We start from the raw sequence: 20,232 nt of genomic DNA on the forward strand, positions 1-20,232 counted from the left end.
CAATCACATTCATATCCATTCAACCACCAGTCACTCACCCATATACCTTCTCTCTCACATAAACTTACACCGGCACACAGAACATGTACACTCACACACACACTCACATTCCTACTCACTCACCCACCATTCACTCAACCGTGAACTTCTCAAGTCCACTTGCACTGCATTCTCCACACAGGAACGCACCCAACCACCCAGAACATTCAACTACACTACCACATTAATTCTTATTCACCCACCAGTCATTCGCTTATACACCTTCTTTTACATCCACTCTCACCGCATTATCTACACAGGCACACACCCACCCACCCAGAACATTCAAACACACACACTATCACATTTCATCTCATTCACCCACCACTCACTGACCCATAGCACATGCATACATCTGACACGCACTTCAGACATGCAAAATACACGTCACATTTTTTTTAAAAGCCTTCTTACCTGTTTTTCTGCTTTGGTCCGTCAGTCCAGGCCACCCTCGGTTCCTCTGTGCTGCTCACAAACAGGAACCAGGAAGCTCGCAGAGCTTCCTGGTTCCTGTTTATGAGCTGTGAGGAAGCCGGACGAGAAGGGGTTGGAGCTGAACGTGGCATGTGACACGTGCCACATGTCCCAGTCAGCTGCAACCTCTACTGAGCACTTCCTTCTCACGTTGCAAGCAGCAGACCAGCCTTCACCCGCTAGTACAGGATCTTAAGTTTAAAAATAAAAGGGGGGTAGCAAGGTAGATTACGGGGGTAGCAAGAGAGTCACAAGGAGACCCCTGGCGACCCCTCAAATGAGGTCTCTGTTATTACCTCTTCTGTTCCCTCAGCTGGTCTTTTGATACATAACTGTATGCCTTTTACTTTCCTATTGCTGTGTTGTATCTTTCCACTCTGGCCGCTAAGCAGTTCCCGGTATCCATCCTCTTCACTTGTCAGTCTGTCTTGTCTTCTTTTATTTTTAGAAGGACCTCAAAAAGGAGACCTGCTGGACTGACCAACATGGATGCCGCAGAGAATTATACAACCCGGACCTGTAGAGAAAATCCTGCCAACCAGTCCACAATGAGGGCAATTGCTGCTCCCCCGGCAGGGGGCGGCCCTCGCAGTTACTGGGGTAAGTATGTAATTAATTTAAGGATGAACAATATGCCTCTCTAATCACTCACCGATCTGATCTTGTGTTTTGCCAGGGTTGTGTTTAAGTCTGACAGCACTGAAATACCGGGGATGCAGGTTGGAGGACTGTCGGTTTGGTCCCAATGCTGGGATAGCCGGGGTTGCTGCAGGGAGGGATTGAAGTGCATCAAGGGACTGTGTGTGTTATAGATGTACCAAATAGCATATTTAGCTGAATAGTTGTTTTAAAAAACTAAACCAAGTTTCAAATTTGAAAAATTACTTCAAAAAAGCACTAGTCGAAATAAGTATACCCATGTTTCTTTTATTTCTGGCGCAGTATGTGGCCATGTCCATAAAGCTCCTTACTTCTGATGCCGACGTGGGGACTTTTGCTTCCTTGATGTCGGAAACCTTGGCCGGGTTGTGTGATACACCGTCTGAGTTGAACACGTGCCTGAAACAGTTCAGTTTGCGTTTGCTAAATTCATATTAAAACAGCTTGCCGCGCATGGTGTTCTTCTGTCATGGTCCCGTACACCAGGATATCATAGCTGATGTTGGTGGTCCCGGCTAGGCCATTGAGTACTCTCCTGATCTTGTTTTGAAATACTTCCGCAGCAGAGGATATTCCGAAATGTAGTCTTTTGTACCTTCTGAGGCCGAGATGAGATGAAAATGTCGTTATATACCTTGATTCTCGGGCAATGCGTAGCTGGTGATAGCCGGAGCGTAAGTCGAGTTTGCTATAAATGTTCGCTCTTGTTAGATCCACAATTAGCTCATCGATTGTAGGAGTTACATGACGCTCCTGACCGATGGCTACGTTCGGTAGCCACATATCAATAAATATCCTCACTGCGTTGGGTTGCCGTGGTTTCTGTGCAATGACCATGGGAGATACCCATGGTGTTGGGCCAGACGTTTTCTCTATTATCTCTTGTTTCTGCAGCTTTTCCAACTCTCTCGACAGCTTCCCTCATGTGGAAGGGAACTCTGCGGTGTCGCACTGTCTTGGGCTCAATTGTTGGGTCGATTTGTAGTTTGATTGCTCTTCCATGGAGGTATCCTATGCCTTGGAATACTTTGTGGTGCTTTGTTAGGAGATTGTCTATCTCTGGTGGTTTGACGCTGAATGCGAAGTGCACTAGGTGTAGCTTCTCTGCGGTGTGACAGCTTAGCAGTGTTTCCGGTACTGCGTCTAGCATGTATATCCTGGCCCGGCATGTGGTTCTGTTGTGTGCCACATCAGATTGAAATGACACTGCTACGGGTAATGGTTTTCTGCACCTGTATGCAAATAGTTGTACTTGTTTGTTCTTGAGTTTCGGTTTTGGGTCTAGTTTCTTGAAAGTATGGATGGGCATGGCGTTCACTGTCGCTCCTGTATCTATGACTACATTGGTGGGTGTTGCATCGAACAGGATGGTCACCTAGATTTCTTCTCTTTCCGATTGTTCCTTGTAGGTTTTATGGGGGGTATCATGTGGGCTTGGTGGACACGCCCCATGTTCCTTTTTTGTTGCTTGTCACGTCTGTCTGGGGATGCTTCTTCATCTGAGGAGTCCTCTGTGTCCCTGCTGCTGGGCAATCTTCGCGTGGTGGCCACAGCTCTTGCATTTCGTCTTCCTCTTTGTTGTCGGCTCGAGGTGTCTTGTTGTCCGGGATCCCTTGGAGGTGTGGGGTTTAGACATACAGCTGCAAAGTGGTTTGGCCTCTTGCACTTTTGACAGGTGACTCCTAGTGCTGGGCACGGTTCTCCTATGTGCCAGGGTCCTCCACACCATTTGCATGCGTCTCCTCGTTTTGGCGGCCGCCCTGACCCCGTGTTAGTGGGTCGCCTCTCTTCCTGTCTACCTCTGACTGCTGCTACTTCTTCTTCCCTCTGTGCGTTGTTGAGGGGTAATCGCTGCATTGCTGTTTCCATGACTGCTACCTGGTCGTCCGTGCATTCTCTGAGTCTCCCCATGGCTAGGATTCGGTCTAGCAGGATAGTTCTCTCAGATAACACAGCCCTGCACAGTTTGTCTGACGATAATCCATTGATGATCTGTAAGCGGACAGTTAAGTCTTTGTCTGGGAATTTGCATCCTAGTACCAATTCTCTGAGCCATGCGTGGAAATCATCTATGGGTTACTTCGCCCTCTGATGGGTCATGCAGAATTGGAATCGCTCGTAGTCCGGGTTCAGCTCAGGCTTGAACTTGTTTAGCGCTGCCTTTGCTGTGTTATACTCATCTGCCGTCCCTCTATTTGGAAGTGTTGAATAGACGTAGCACGGGAACGCAAATGTTCAGCCGTAGTAGGGTGGGTTGTCTTTTCCCCTCAGTGATATCTCTGGCCTGTAAGTGTAGTTCAAATAGTTGGAGCCATATCCCCCACCTGAGGGCTGCCGCAGTGATGTATGGATCGATAGGTCTCATGAAGGTTGTCTGTGTAGTGTCATGGCCTTCCAGTCTCGCTGGGTTGTCCCTTGCGTGTTCACAGCTGCTGCCTGCTCTGGTTGGCCTGACTTGTGGGCTTGACATGGGTCATGAGTGCGTGGGCCAGCTGGCCTCTCTTGCGTGCGTGTGTTTGTTATATGGTGTGCGCACTTTTTCCACACTCTCTCCTCAATCTTCAGCCTGCCCGCTTGGTCTCTGGGGCAGCAGCAGTGCTCCAGTTGTTCCAGTTGTTCCTGGTCATTGAGCCTGGTGTTCAGCTGCCTAACATGTTGGGCGGGGCACACGTGGTCTCTAATCAGACCTTAGTCGCTAGTGTGATGTGTTTAATCCGACCCCTGGTGCAGGATTGAAGGTCGGATTGCAATCAGGCATTCGTTTGCAGCATTCACACTTTCTCAGAGCGCCAAAAGAAACACGTCCGAGATGTTTGAAATGGCACTCTGCTTCATCCCTCCAAGGGCAAATACTTCTTTATTCTACCTCCTGTCACGTGTCGCGGGTCTCCCCTCGCTCACATGACTAGGACCATATGACGGAATACCACAATTATGTCCTCCCCATTTCAAGGATACAGGACCGAAAACATTCATTAAAAAACTGACATTATGTACCAAATGATGTGTATAGAAATTCAGTGCTACTCCAAGTGGCAGGCTTTCCAAATGCAAACAGGTTGCAGTGAACGAAATGGACTTTATGATTGCTATTGAAAATAGCACACATTGAATCGTATTTCAAGTTGGTCCTTTATTACAAGTACTTCTACATCATGAGATCGCCATTGATATTTGTAAACCTCGAATATCTGCGCACAGGGGCGAGATCTCTGAACACATTTTAATTATAGCAAGAACTCTTTTGTGAAACAAATAATCACAAACAAATTAAATAGCATTACGAAGTCCAGGCTACCTGACCTTTTGGATGGGAGTGGGGTGTCCCGAGATGAATAATCCGACCAAACATTTGTTAGCAGTTGCAGTTCTTGGAGAGTTTTGGGGTTTGCCAGGCTCAGGTGGTGACACGGCTCTAGGGGGAGACAGATATTTTGAATATGCCCTCTCTGAAGAAACCTTCATCTTCCTGGCCTTCACCTAATGTTTCTTGGACGCTTTAGATGACTCATAATGCTTTGATGAAATAGAAGTACTTGTTGTGATGCTGGAAATGCATCGGAGGGACAGGGCCTCCGTATCCTTGTCCTTTACTGTTTTTTAACATGTGTTTGGTCGTGTTTTCCACGCAGGAGTTCATGTGCGACTCCTGGCGGTGCAGCTCTCTTTTGGTTTGGTGTACAGACCCATGGGATACCCTTACGGCACCCATGGGTGGGGGTGCAACCCTGTGCCCCTAGTGTATGTTTTTGGGCACCTGTGTGTGGCCCACAGAGCAGGGTATGGGCTGGTGGCAGCTCCATGCTGAATTTGACATGTGCTCTGAGTATCCTCCATTTTGGGATACCCAGGCCCTGACATTGGAATCAGTTGATTCCTGATAGGAAACAAGATGGCCCCTGTGGTCTCTTGCTTTCTATTGCCTGTTACCTTGTTTTTCCCAAAGTCCTGGGAAGCCCTGACTCTGACCCTTCCCCCTGATTGGCTGTTGGGTGGACGTTCCATAAATGGTGTTGTTGTGAAGTCCAGGCCAGATTGGCTGGAGCCTTCCCAGTGACTGTATGTTGTGGGTACGCCTTGTGGGTGGGGCCTGGGTGAATGGCATGTGTGACGAATATGCACTTCTTGTTGTGGATGTCTAGTTTCTGGTGTTTGACACAATGACTGAGAGAGCCCTGCTCGAAACTGGTATGAATGCAGTGTGGAGTGTTGAATGGCTAGGTACTTGTCCCAATACACATAACTTGTTGTGAGTGTCTGAAGAGAAGTGAATGGCCAGAATGCACTATGCACCTGATTGGCTGCCTGCCTGCATGAATGCCCTTCTGACCGATTGGTTGCCTGAGTGTGACCCAGCAGAATGAATGTGAGATCAACTAGTATATCTGGGGGCCTCTCTGCTAGAATTCGTGTTTAGAAGCTGAAGAGAAACTGGAACTGAAACTGAAGCTTAACCTTGAAGCCCTGCTGGAAGAGAAGTCTTGCTGCTGCTCTTCGATCTGAAAGCTGCTGTGCCTCCAAAGACTAACCCAGAGAGGACCTGGTTAGGCGCCCTCTTCCCGAGCTATGAGGGACCATTGTTTACCAGCTGATCTTTGCCAAAGCTCCCTGGTAGACAGTTGTCCATCACCGTCGCCGACTGACATCGCCGACCGGAGCCGCCATGCTCCCTTTGCCTAAGTAACATTTGATCCAAGGACGCTCTCGCCTGCACCATCGACCGCTTTGTCCCGCCGGAGAAAGTTGAGGCCGCTGACGCGCCGAGGAGCATCCGCTGGTGGGTTTCCTGCCACCTAAAGACCACAGAGATGCTGACGGCTCAACGGCCTTGCTGGGCCACAGTTCTTCACAATCTCTTTGCGGTCCTGAACTATCGTCACCGATAATAATTGTGGTACCACTTTAGAACTGTATATATTTACCATTGTTGATTTTCTGAGCACAATGTGGGTGGTTTTGATAGTGTACGTAACCTTGAATATTAATTATATAAAGACTGTTTTTTAACTAATACTGTGTGTGGACATTCCTTTGTGGGGGTTTGGGGACTACACTGTACTTAAGAACCAGCCTGCATTACCTCCTGAGAAGCTAGGCCCTTATTGCTCGTCCATTGCTACCAAGAATAGAGAATCTTGGCTGGGGTCCTCTGTGCCTCTCCTCTACCATATAGAGAGCAGAAGTACAGACCCCCCCTCCAGTCTTTACACTTGTAAACATTGAAATGTGCATCAATATCAAGGGAATATGCCCTGATGTCGAGCCATAAACTGTTGACTTGAGGCCAACAATGGCAACTGGGTCACTGTCTGTGATTTCTCCATCGATGCTGGTGCCGGCAGCATTGGGTTGCTGTCTTCATAGTTGTTGATGGCGAACCTGACGCAGTGTACCTTTCAGCGTCCCTTCTTTGACGCAGAGTAATGCTGGTGATGGTCGCAGTCGCATAGAGAGGCGCTCCTTAAGGCAATGCAGGATTGAGGTCAGGGTCTCATCACTTCCCCCTCAGGTAACCTTTTGGTCGGCACTAGCCCCAAGGAAACTAGCACTCTGCTAGTCCTAGCCTGCGGAATGCAGGCAGCCCTTCTCCGGCTCCCTGGAGGGACGGCTCTGTCGCCACTCTGCTGCACAAACACACCGGGCCAGCGTCTCTGCACGCCATCTTCCTTCTGCCTGCAGCTCCTGCTTCTCTCCGCTTCTGGGCTTCACTGGTCCAGACTGCATCCCCAGCTCGTTCTAGTCTCAGTGACTGACCACACCTTTTTATAGCTGAACACACAGTCAGGTGGAGTCAGGAGTGAAGGGTTACCTACCCATGCCTGACTCTGCCTGACTCTTATTAGTGGCTCAGTGGTTTTCTCTGAAGTCGATTGCCCTTACTTTCCCCATGTTATTCCTTTGGGTAATCCTCATTGATCTTTGTGGCCTCCCCCTTATCTCAGTATTCCTTGGAAATTGGGAGGGGGAGATGAGGTGAGATTGTACACCTTCCCTTGAGATAAGGGGAGAGTGTTTAAAGGGATAACTAGGTTTAAGTTGAGTTCTGGTCACCTTATCTGAATATTGCCACGGGATATATACATTTCTCCTGGTTTGTTCGTCCCCATGGAGGGAATTGTTCCCTTTTTTTGGTCTGCTAATGATCTATGTGTATAGGGTTTTAGGTGGCTTTCCCTATGAGTTGGAGAGAAGGAATACATCTTACATTCAGTGCTCTGATTCTTTGGCCTTTGCGCCTTCCTCCTTCTCCCTCTCGGGTAATTCGTTCCTTCCCTCCTTGCTCTGGGCCCATGATGGATAGTGCAAGATCTGATGATCTTGCCACCTGAGTTTGGGTTATGGGAGTCAAGATATCCCACGAAGGCATCTGGGACTTCGCATTCTACCATTGTCTGGCAAGAATACTTCATCTCCCAAGGGTATTTTCCTGAGGGCAACCCCGACAGCCCCTACTCTGGTGATTCTCCCTCACTTGTCCACCCCCAGATCCAAAAGCGATGGCCCTCCACAAGTCACCTGAATAGAGAGTTCTTGGGTTCTAGATGGGAGAATACCCCTAGGTTTCTCACATAATCCATGTTTTTCTATTGGCCTAAGGTGGGGGTCCAGATAGAAGGTCACTGCAGGAGTTGCAATACCTGTCAGTTGACTGACAAAAGTGCAACAAAGATTCAGGCTCCATTGGTACCTTTCCCTGTAGTGGGTATAACATTTGGGAGGGTAGTGTGAAGATCCTTCAGATGGCGTCACTTCCCCCTAGGGGAGAAGCCCTCTCCATGAGCCTAGGGAGGTGAGGTTGCTAACCAATAGTTCCCCTAGGCGTGGTAACATGCAGGAGTATCTCATGAAGAGAGACTCCTCTCCAGGGGATAAGGACGCGATTGAGAGGCACAACCCCTTTAATCCCCAACCTATTAGGCTGACAATAGGACCTAAACCTTATGGTTCTAAATTCACAACTAAAACCATGTGTTTCTGTGAAACATCAAACCACCCTTGCGATTTAGGTACTGAGATGAAGACGCCCTCGAGAATGCTACATGCAACGGGGAAAAAATACCAGCACAGCTGTAGTCAATGAAATGAATGTACGTCAGGGCGGGCCCTACTATATCAGGGCATCAGAAACAAACGAGGGTGGAAGAGTACCAGGACGGATACCAAGGAGTGTACTAGAGAGTACTGAGGAGCGAGAGGGAGAGAAAGAACTAAGAGGACAAAGAAGAAGAGTGAGTTGAGGCTGGAGAGACTGACTCGTGGTTGAGAATGGAGACCGAGGAGGAGGCAGAGGTCGAGAGAGTGAGAAAGAACAAGCAGGGCTTGGCAGTCAATGCAAAGTATATTGCAGAAGGGAGAACAGGACGGCCCGTGATAGGGGCGTGTGGAGGGTGTGGTTCAGGAGAACGCATGAAGATGCCCAGTAGGCTGCTCCAGTGTTTGGAGGAGGATTAGAAGCAGAGACTGGAGCACTCGTTCTGTACGAAGACAGAACACCAAACGTTATCAGAACTACAACCTAGAACAAGTGGCCTTTTTCCCAAGCAAGATGAATTTCCATGTTGAGCGGAAAGCGTCTCCTCAGAGGGCCGGCACAGGGCCTGACAGAAAGACATAGTGTATGGCGGTGGCGTGACCTGTAGTGGGTGGACCATTCAGGTCCAACAACTACGCAGAGACTGCTACCCCAGACTTGCTACAGAGAAGAACAAGCCGGGGAAAACTGCAGAGTGGTGGGGGCACCCGGGCCTATACGAGAAGGATGGTTGAAGCCACTATTGATATCAGAGAAACAAGAAGCGGAGGCTCCAAGAATTGGCTCCCCTGCAACAGAGATGCCTGACAGCGTCATCCGAAATCCTACTTACCCGTTGAAGCATCCCAACCCCAATACAGGTAACTGGAGTTAATGAACTTCTGGGAGAGAGCGGACAAGCTGTTTTAGAAACTCTTTAGACATTACATCAAACTTAAGGCAACAAGGGAGAACAGTAAATAGTATGAACTGAGAGCACCTACCTCAGCGATTGAGAAGACACTTTGTCCCAGAACCCAAGACCACATTTTCCTGAAACGTCATAAAAGGGGGTAATCTTATCGACCCTGGAAAGTACAAAAGAAGGGCCTAAAAGGCTTGGAGGGCCAGAGATAGTTTATGCTGTCCTTCTCTATCCAGATATTGAATAGCTGGGGAACCCCTTCCAAAGGAGAGAATGTCAAGACTTGATTGTCGTGAAGATTAGAAGGGCCTCCGTCCCCAAGTACCACACAGGGAGAGATAAAAGCACTCTCTGTGCGATGCTTGAGGCCACAGGTGAGAGATGCTGGAACGCCGGAACCACGTAACACTGGACACCCCAAGGCCCTGTAAGGCAAACAATGATTAGCACAGGCAATCACAGTTACAGTGTACAGAACGGATTAGTACAGTCAGAGAAGAAGCTTACATAAGTGTAGTAGTAAGGTCGCTGCTAACTACACAGGGTCCTGAGATGTAGCTACTTGGGGGCGCCTGGGCAGCAGCCTCAGTTGATGGTAATAGTGACTTAGGAGGGGTAGCTGGCGTGGTCACCAGTTACTGGGCACACCTGCAGTTGTTGATGTGATCCTTGACAAAAAAAACAACAAAGACGTGGATTCAAGTAAGTACGTGAGAGGTGTAGATCAATCCAGGGAAGAGCCAAAAACAGTCCGGTAGGTAGTCCTGAGATCCAAACAGCCAGATAATCACAAGAAAACAAAAGCGCCAAATCCGAAGGGTAATCCAAAAGAAGTCCGTACTGCGAGGTCCAAGTTCGATTTATCCAGGAATCAAGGTTGAAATTGCAAACGCCAAACAGAGTCGTGAAGAACAGCTGTGAAGCAATGTGTGATCGCGGGAATTCTGTTTTTATCCCGTTTGTTGCCTTGTCACGTGACCCAAAACAAGATCACGTGATCAGAATCTTCTTGTCACGTGATCCGGAAGTGAGCGTGTCCTCCTGACTCTGCCTGACCCAATGCGCCACGGCAGTTGCCAATACAGAAACGGATACAAATGGGACCGAATGTGACCTGCGCTGTGATGTAAGGTACCATACCATAATCGAGGACTACGGGCTCCAAACTGCTCACGTGGCCCCTGTCCTACATGTGGACTAGATGACGGGATTGGGCGTGCTGCGGGGACTCTAGTGGGTGTGGTGGCATGATGCATGACAGAGAATCACTGTACACACCCCAGAATTATCTAGAGCTGGACCAGTGAGCCAAACTAATCATCTTCTGTCATCAGTCTGTTACAAATTGATGATTGGTCAACACCAGATCCTGGCAAGAGTCCTGTCTTTGCAGCGCATGCTTTAACCTTGCTTTCCTCAAGATATGAAAAAACCCCTTATAGTTATTTTCTTCATGCTTGAAAAAATCAAGAACCCATCTAGTATAAGCCATACGGAAACAGAGAAGACAGTAAACCATGTCTGTGATACAGTTCCTTGGCCAGTCCCACAGGAAGGTGAGTACTGGGGAGTTGAGAGGAACTCCAGGAACAACTACATCGTCCCAGTGGGGCGGATCAAAACCTAGAGACTGAAAAACTCCCTAAGGGAGCTACAAGCCTTATTAAGAATTGAGAAAGACATTGGGGGAACCAGCGAGTAGAAGGGAGTCATTCTCCTAGGCTATGAGAACTTTATGAGACAGTTTATTTTCTGTTAGGTTACAGTGAACCCAGAACTTTTGTGGAACATTTGCTTTGAACAACCTGAGAGGCATTTGAACGCTTTACATCCAGTAGAAGGGAGTCATTCTCCTGGATTACAAACAGTAGCTGGACTTTATGGTGTTTTGTAATAGTGACAGTGATAGAAAAGGAGCCTTTGTGACCGGGACGGTGCATTTTTGTTTTGACTCACAGACTTCCTGACGAGCACCTGAGTTTCTTTAGTTTAGGTAGGGAAACTGTTAGGCAACATTGGGTGTAGTAACCGTGTAGGAGACTACACCAGCCTTGTCGTCCTGGTATTGGTAACCCACCTTTTGGTATCTGTCTACACTACACAAGTTGGTAGAGTGACTGAGCAGCCAGACTTCTTATTTCAAGAGGGGTAAATGTGAGCTGTAGAGCTGTTGCAATGAAATCCACAAATACAAGTATACAAATAACACTTACTCTCAAGGTTTTCTATAAAATAATTATTTATTTATTTAACTGCCAGTTTTAAATAAGCCTTCTTTAAAATGGGCAATATGCAACAATACAAATACACTTCATAACACTTCCTCAGACTGAAGATAACCAAGTAGATAACATTTTGGCATGCTTCACATACACTTCCTACACCCTGAGGTGACTTCAATTACTAGGACAATGTTGGCATTCATATATCACTTTTTGTACTTCTGAGGTTATGGAAAAGGAAAAGGTTAGGGAAGGAAAAAGGTTAATTGGTTCTCAAAGCATGTGAGCACGTTCCAATCCCCCCAATGAAGTCAATGAAGTCTAGATTAAATCTTTCCCAGCAATACAAGTTAAACCTATGCACCACCTATTAGGGACAGTTAGGACCAAAGTCAATGGGTTAGAAGAGTCTGCAGTGAGCCAGGAGAGCCAAAGTCAATTTGAACAATGTCTATGGAGCTGAGGCACTTCTTTAGATAGCACAAAAGTCTTGCACAATGGTTTTAGAGAGTTTGTAGGAAAATAATCACTGTTGGGCCACAAGCTGGGAGGCTTGTGAAAGTCAGAGCTGAGATCAACTCTGCAAGAAATAGCTACTGCAAGTCTCCAGTGAGAATAATCAAGCTACAGACAACAAGAGGTAAGTACCACTTGTTGTCTGCAGCTTGCTTGTTGTGTTACTGTGCTGACTAGAGGTAAGTACCCTTTTAGTCGGCACAGTACCTTAGGTTTGAAGAAGAGGATCCAGCTGGCTTCTATTCAGGTTGCAGTCCTGCAGGTCCTGGGTTCCTGGGCCTCAATCGTGGGGACAAGAGAAAGGATGTCTGGAAGACTCCTGCACTGCAGTCAAAGGTCGGCGGCGGCTACGGGCTATATTCAGATGAGCAGCACTTTGCTGCTCATCTGAATATAGATGCTACCGGCAAAAAGCACCACCACGAATCTTGGACACTTGATGGGCTTCCCTCGCTTCTGGAGTCCAGCACTCTGGTGAGGTGACTCGGGTTGGGTAGTCCTGCTTCAGGAGGGTCTTCAGGATCTTCCTGGAGCTCTGGTCCGGCTTAAAGATGATGCACTCGATTCTTGGTTTCCTGAACCCTGGCACTCGGTTCCAGCAACAGCAAATAAAGTACAGCCAGCAGAGAAAGGTCTTTCAGCAAAGTTTGTCTTGGGGTCAGTTGTTCCCAACAACCCAAGGAAAGAAATCGTCCGTTCCGGGCTTCTCTGGTCGATTCAGAGATGGAGCTTCAGCACTGCAGCAGGGCTTCACTGGGCAGTTCAACTTCCAGCAGGGTGCAGCAAGCTTCTCTTCCAGTTTCCTTCATAAGATGTTTTGTCCAGTTGTCGACTCTGCCTTCTGTTCTAGAGACCTGGCCTTTTATGCAGGTTTCTCCCATTCATGCACAGCCTAGCTGTCATTCACACAGCAGGTATTCTGTCCTGCTAGGACAGTCAGCCAGCCAATCAGCACTGGGTGCATTCAGGTGACCAAGGAGACTAAGGACAGGGAGTTTCGGGCACCACCCTCACTTCCTGCCCTGCCAGACACACTGGAGCCGGAGGCGGGTTTCAGCATTGAAGCCCGCCTTAGGCAAAATGAACAAAAGGGTTAAACCTGGTTTGGTGCGCAGAGTAAAACCCAAGAAAGACCTCACAAGCAAGAAATGGCGAAAAAAGAAGACCGGGGCCATTTTGACAAAATGGTCACCAACGGGTGCTATACTGCAGCTGAGGATTCAGCCTGCTGTAAAAATGCACAATGGTAGGAACATGAAATCACTGCCACCAGCTATTAAATGTAGTGAGGGTAACATAAAGAATATGTTCCAAGAGAAAGTAGGAAAAGGGGATACTAAGTAACGCCCCAGCACTCCACATAAGAGCGGGTGTGCTGGACCTACATAGAAAAAACAGGTAATAAAAGTCAATTTCACTTTACTACTCTTGGGAACAGTAGTTCACCCAAGAGAAGGTATTTAAACCTTATGAGAAATCCAAAGGACTTCTCTGTGACACTTCACTTAGGGTGCTCTGTGTCACAATACAAAGGGTAGATGCCTATGGAGTTTGTCAGACTCCAAAAACAAAGAAAACAGAGTCCAAATCAGATCAAAATACATGAGAGAGAGTGAGAAAAAGGTCTCACTCACTCCAGGATCAAAATTTAAAAAGTTGTAAAGTCCAGCAAAATTTTAAAAAAGTCCTAAAGTCCAGCAAAGGAGCTGGGGGTCTCTAATGTTGAAGGGAATTAGCACAGAAATTAGAATTCTCCCTAACAGAAACCCCCTTAGAGTTAGGGATAGATAGGTTTGGTTTTCATTTAACAAGTCTATAGCAACCACTATTGCACCACTTGGTCAGTCTCTTCATTCCTTGTCGCCACAGTAGGGATTGACATTTTGGGTCTTCTTGATGCCCCTATATCTTCTGGCAGCAGGTTTATCTGGGTGGTTGTTGGTAATGCTACCTGATATCCTGAAGCCATCCCACTCAAAACATTGCCATGTCAGTTGCTAGAGCATTGTTAGGAATTTTGACTAGGGGCAACTTCCCTAAACAGATTGCAACTTTAGCACTAACCATATGAAGGCCATGTGGAGCAGTGTGGAGTCTCAAAAACATGTTCATCCATCTACCAGCCACGAACCAATGGTCTAGTAGAGATTCAGTAGAATTCTCAAAAGCATGCTTGAAGCTCATGACGAGCCCTCGAGATGGAAGTGACACCTTCTGCTAACAGGCTTACGTTTTGCCTTCGGTGAGGTGCCTCAAGAAGGATTGGCTTTAGCCCCATTGAGCTTCTTTTTGCTTTTGGTCAGCCTGTCAGGAGACCCTTAGCCAGAGTCAAGTAAGGGTGGGAAGCCCCAAATCCTCCCCTATCCTTCAATGTGGTAGCCTAAGTGCTAGGATTAAGGAAGTTGGTGGCCCTTCTAAAGGCTTAAGCCAATGACAAGTTAGTTAAAAGCTGGACAAGCAGTTGGTGAAACATTAGTACAACCATAACGCGTCTCTTGTTTATTTTACCCCAGACCATTATATCCTAATCATGAATCATATAAGATCTGGAGCTTTTCAGGACAAATGGTCAGGCCCTTACGGTATAGTTGAAATACTAGGTGAGGTGAACAATTTAGTGGACCTTGGAAGGCGTAGGAGTAGATATTGGAGCCCTACTTCTGGCTTCAAATAGGAAGGAAGAGGAATCTGAACCTCTGTAATGTGTTCCACGGAAGCCGTTCAGATTGCTTCATTGAGGGTATCAGGTGGTTCTTCAACTGACTCTGCTACACCCAGTTGAGGTGCAAACAACTTTGCTTAGACAATTTGCCACCTCGTTGTCACTTACTCCAGGCATGATACCCTGGTATCAGCATGACATAGACACTGGGGACAGTTTGTCTACCAAAAGTAGGGGTTACAGAATGTCAGACAAGGTCAGATCACACATCAAGTCTTAGATCATCATTAACATGTTAGATCTATGGGTTATAGAGCCCTCCAACAGTCCATGGTCCAGTCCAGAGGTTCTGGTATGAAAGGCAGGCACCACAGAGTTGAGGTTCTGCATGGACCATAGAGCCCTTAATGCTGTCACCAAGACAGATGTTCATTCTCTTCCATGAACTGATGGGTTAGTGGACAAACTGGGTGCTTCCAAGTATCTCAGTGCCTTTGCACTTACACCAGGGTATTGGCAAGTATTCCTGACAGAAAATGCCAAGCAGAAGAGAGCATTCTCAACATCCGAGGGCCTTTACCAGTTCAGGGGGGCCTTTACCAGTTCAGGGTAATGCCCTTTGGATTGAAGAATGCACATGCCACTTGCCAAAGGTTGGTTAACCAAATCCTGAATGGGTTAGATGATTTCTGCATGGCATATCTGGATGATTTTCCAGTGTTCAGTCCTACTTGGGAATAACATGTCAACCACCTGGGGATTGTGTTGCAACCACTTCAGCAGGCCCACTTGGCCATAAAGGCATCCAAATGCCAGATTGGTCAAGTTTCAGTGACCTACCTTAGGCGTGAGTTACAAGCTGTACAGGACAGGGCAACTCCCACAACCCAAACCCAGGTGAGAGCTTTTCTAGGCCTCACTGGGTACAGCAAGACCTTTATGGCAGAATATGGAACCATAGTTGACCCTTTGACTGCACTCCCCACTCCAAAGAAACCCAAGAAGGTTACGTGGCTGGTGGCATGTGAGAAGGCCTTTCAGAGCGTAAAGGATTCCCTTTGCAAGGCTCCTGTTCTGAGGGCACCTGGCTATCAGACCCTTTATTATACAGAGTGATGCCTCCGACACTGGAATAGGAGAGGAACTCTCTCTGTTCGAGGACAAAGGCAGGGAAAACCCTATACGTTTTATCAGCCGTCAGTTTAAGGACAGGGAGTTAAGGTGGGCCACAGTAGAAAAAGAGTGTCTTGCCATTGTGTGCGCCCTTGGGAAGCTGAGACCCTACCTCTTTGGGGCTCAGTGCAATATACAAATTGACTATAAGCCCTTAAAATGGCTGATGAACATGAAGGAGGAGAAGCCAAAGGTGCTCATGTGAGACATAACCCTTCAAGGTTTTGACTTCACTATTGAGCATAGGCCAGGTTTGCAACATAGCAATGGCGATGGGCTTCCCAGGATGTGTAACTGATTGGAACAGGAATCCCATCCATCAGTGGATTATATCCCCCTCCCTAGTCTGGGGGCGAGTGTTAGGAAGGATTTTCTTTTTGCTGATTTCCTTTCATAGGCTTCTATGGAACAGCACACAATTTAGTTTGCTTTGTTTGGACTGCAAGTAAAGCCTTCTGCTTTACTTCTCTTATCTTCTTGCTCATTCTTTTTCTCATTCTTATGGGGACACTCATTAGGTCATAAAACTATCAGTACTAACACTAGGGGCCGCATTACGAGTACAGAAGTGTGGGAAAAATAGTTGTAATGTAGTGGTAACTCTGTTATCACTGCATTACCTGCCTCATTACTGCACCACTGTACTACAACTTTAGTAGTAGGATGGAGGACTTTCCTCTAGCAAAATGCTTTAGCTAAATCCTCCACATTACTGCCAGAAAATATCGAAATCAGTGTAATTCTGCCAGTGGTCCTTACGCCGAAATCCTCATGGAGTCCATTAGACTCCAATAAATGGGGACTTATAGCGCATGCCACCACTTGTAATCTCGCAGTCAATCTGAGGGACCAAGTGGTGGTAGCAGTAATTCAGTGTGGTGGTATTTCAGCAGATCTATCACCAAAATACTGCCAAACATTTAATGAGGTTTGTGAATTTCTTGTATTGTTATAATTGCAGACATCACCTTAAAGTGAAGTGCAATTAGGGTACTTTGGATCCTTATAACTGCTTTTTTTTTACATTTACAATGTGCCTAGGATGAGCAGGAGGCAGTGGATATTTTTCTACCATGTTTTATACTTATTACTCATGCACTTTTGCATTTGCCGCAGTGGGCTACTAAAGGATGTGCCAAGAGTTTATTGCTTGTCCACTGGCCATATTGTTGTTTGGCCTTCTTTCTTCCTTCTGCAGTCAGGAAATGTCATCTAAGGAATGCCCCTTTATGGGGAAAGCTGTTACTTTTGGTGATAAAGGGGCGGTTTGTGTATGAGCCCAGATATGGAGACTGGGACTGCCTGGTCCCAGTACACATCCAGGTGCCTGAATGTCTGTTGCTGGGCAGATGGGGTGGCAAGGTACTGGTTAGCCACTGCCAGTTTGAATGGTGAACATCCATACCATTGGTGGACCTTGGCGAGCTTCCAGCCCAGATCTTGGATACAAGGGGGACTCCTGCAGCCATCTTCAGATCACCATTGGATCCAAGTACTCAACAAAGAAGAGCAACCCATTTTACGACCTAAGGACAACCCCTAAAGTTGGCCAGCAGCAACCACAGTAAAGTCCCAGTAAAGCCCTGCTCCTCTCTGTGATCTCAAGAACACCCTCACTGGTGCTTCGGCTCTTGAACTGGTGGGACCAACCAGTCTTGACTCATAGATGTGTCCCTGGACCAACTGGTGAACTGAACAGCTCTCTCCTGGGCTACCTTGTTGCAGCCATCACTGTTCCCAGTGCATTCTCGGAAGTTGGAGGATCTTCAACTTGTACAACAGGATGCCTGCTCCTCCATTTTTAGCCTTCTTGCATAAATGGAAGCTGTGCAAGACCTGCTCCTTTGTTCATCCCTGTCGCCGCCTGACCGTGGTGACTCCTTTTGCAAACTGTCTTCTTTGCATCCTAAGGTGTCCTGAGAACCACCAAATTCTTCCAGCTGAACACCTAAATTAAGAAAAGATAAGGTGTCTGAAACCAATTCCTAAGCACCGCGACCGACTGAAGCTAAATTCCCAGTCCTAAAGTGACCTCTGCACCCACGACCCCCGGGTATTCCTCAACCGGACCAGACACAGACGTCTGTGTCCTTCAACGAATACGGGAACCTCAGCAGTAGTCTCTGGAGAAATCTGAGTCAGGGGGATAAGTTACCATACCTCTTCCTTTTCCTCCCTGTTCTCCATAGAATTACATGGTGTTAGGGAGAATTCTGTGTAAGGCTAATTTCCCAAACCTAGTGAGTCCCCCAGCAGCTTTGCTGGATTTTTGAGGTTTATTTTTTCTCTCCTGCTAAGAGTGAGATTCTTTTGCTCCCACTCTTAGACATGATTTGAGGTGTTCCTTTAACTTTCCATGTGTTTTATGGGCTATGGGTTCTTTTACTCCATAGGGTCTCATGTGTTTTTTGATGTGGGTTACACAGCACCCTCCGTGCCGTAACCCAGGGGTGTCGTAGCGACCCCCCAACATAGACTCCATACCCTGGGACTGACTACTGTCTCCCAGGGCATGTAAAGTGACCATTGGCTTTGCTAGTCCCAAATTATGAACAGAAAGCAGTACAAACCATCATATTGTGGATGTACTGGTCGGGGCAATTCGATTGCCCCGGGGTCTGTTGTTCGAGGGGGCACGTCTCTGTCCCCCCTGATCGAGTTTTGGCTGGTGGCAGAGGATACTACCACAGAAGCCTCCAAAAGTGGTGCCACTCTGTCTAGGTACCACAGTGGGTGTGGGAGGGGGTTTAGGCACCCTGGACTGAGTTACCTTGGTAACTCAAGTCGCACTCTTGTGTGATTGGCCCAAGTGGTGAGCCAACCGGCTCACCACTTAGCATGTTTGAGTGACAGCTAGGCTGAGTGAATGGGGGTGTGCTGCATAACAGCAGGGCTTTGGGGACTTGAACTTCAGAAGTCGCCACAGGACCTAAGAATCCGAGGAGGGAGAAGCTGAGCCGGCCTGCAACGACGACACCACCGGTGGAGCCCTGCTGAACCGTCTCACCACTTTTCCCAACGACAGAGTAGATCTTCAGCCCGGAGAGTCTTCTTCCTTCGACTGGTGGGGATAACCAGTCTACCTTCTTTTCGCCTTCCTGGAGCATCTTGTGGCCGCCTTGCCTGTGCCAAGCACCCCGGCAACCAGGATACCACGTTTTCACCAATACCACGAACCGAAAGGGTAGTACCTTTGTACCGGAGAACTCCGCGGCTGATTTCTTCCCTGGCAGTGCAACGACCTTCATCTTTCCTCCTCGTCTCTCTAACCTGGGTTATCCTGGGACACCTTAGCTAACTTTTCTGCACTGAACTAAACCTTTTTCGAACTACCTCCACAAACTTCGAAGACTCTGTGTAACTGTCTGATCTTGGGCATCGTCCGCCTGGCTCCCTTGAAAGTGGGCCTGGCACCTAAACTTCCTTGCTCATCAGTAGACTGTGCCTTCCTAACTTGCTGTGGTTCTTTAAAAAAGTGTTTAGTGTGTATGCTTCCATAATTCTGCTTTTCCCTCCCTTTTTAATTAACTTGTTGGAGTGCCATCGAACGTTAAGCGCTCACCTCTGTCTGGAAATAAGTTGTGTTAACTAAGACTTGTCCAACAAGTAATCAGGGATGTACATATGATAATAGTGATTGTGTTTTGAACTTATCTTACCAATTTAGTGCTAGTGTGTTTTATAAGTGTGTGTTAAATAAATAATTATATACTTTTACATCCAAGCTCTGGTCAGTGTTTGCTTGTGCTACTGTATTTCTGTACCTATTTTGTATGCTCTGTATACTGCCTAACGCTTCTTGAGGGAAGTCTGACTGCTCAGCCACAGCTACCAAGTGAATCTGTGTGGTACAGACTGCTACCAAGTGGGTTTACTGCCAAACACCTGTAGTCTCAAATCTTTTGCAGTGGTCCCTAAGGGAACTGCACAGATTTCTGCCTGACACATGGGCAAAAAGTCCTGTCCCTAAACTATTCTTTCCTGACTTTGGTTGGTGAAGTCCTGGTCAAGCATCCCCTCCTAGACCTATCCTAGTAACTGGGATTGAATTAGTTTACTTATTTGGACTTTCCTTACATTTTTTCCCTTTGTGATCACAATCACTGGAATCACCCAAATCTCTTAAGTGTAAGGGGAGCTATTCTGTCTATAATGAATTTCGGTCAATCTGTTGGGTACTTCCACTGATTTTTTTTTGTTGACGGGGGACCAAACTCAAATGTGGAAGAGACTAAACATCTATCTATCTGTGGTAGAATGGTTACCTGTCCCTTGGTTTTTGAACACACTAATGGGCTTTCACCATTTAAAAATGCTGCTGTTTGCCGCCACTTACGCACACAGCTAAAGAGATAATGAATACCAAATTATTTAATTTCAGTGGCTTTTTATTATTATATTTTGTACGCTGAACAACCAATTTCTAAATAAATAAGTGACATTTGGTATTCCTTATCTCCTTAGCTGTGTGCGTAAGTAGCGGCAAACAGCAGCATTTTTAAACGGTGAAAGCCCATTAGTGTGTTAAAAAACCAAGGGAGAGGTAACC

The 20,232-nt window shown here is 47.1% G+C and overlaps 1 protein-coding gene across 5 annotated transcripts in view; it reads left to right on the forward strand.

Annotated features, from left to right (window-relative positions):
- Window positions 1-20,232, forward strand: part of LOC138582108 (uncharacterized) — a 673,069-nt gene that overhangs the window by 204,418 nt on the left and 448,419 nt on the right. For all 5 annotated transcript variants that reach the window (XM_069653080.1, XM_069653077.1, XM_069653079.1 and 2 more), the window contains exon 2: window positions 962-1,113. In XM_069653080.1, coding sequence (XP_069509181.1) covers window positions 999-1,113 — 115 coding nt within the window. In that variant the 5' untranslated portion in view covers window positions 962-998. The remainder of the gene's footprint in view (window positions 1-961; window positions 1,114-20,232) is intronic.

The sequence above is a fragment of the Ambystoma mexicanum genome, chromosome 3q (genome assembly GCF_040938575.1).
Source record: "Ambystoma mexicanum isolate Mex_15411 chromosome 3q, UKY_AmexF1_1, whole genome shotgun sequence".
NCBI lineage: Eukaryota > Metazoa > Chordata > Amphibia > Caudata > Ambystomatidae > Ambystoma > Ambystoma mexicanum.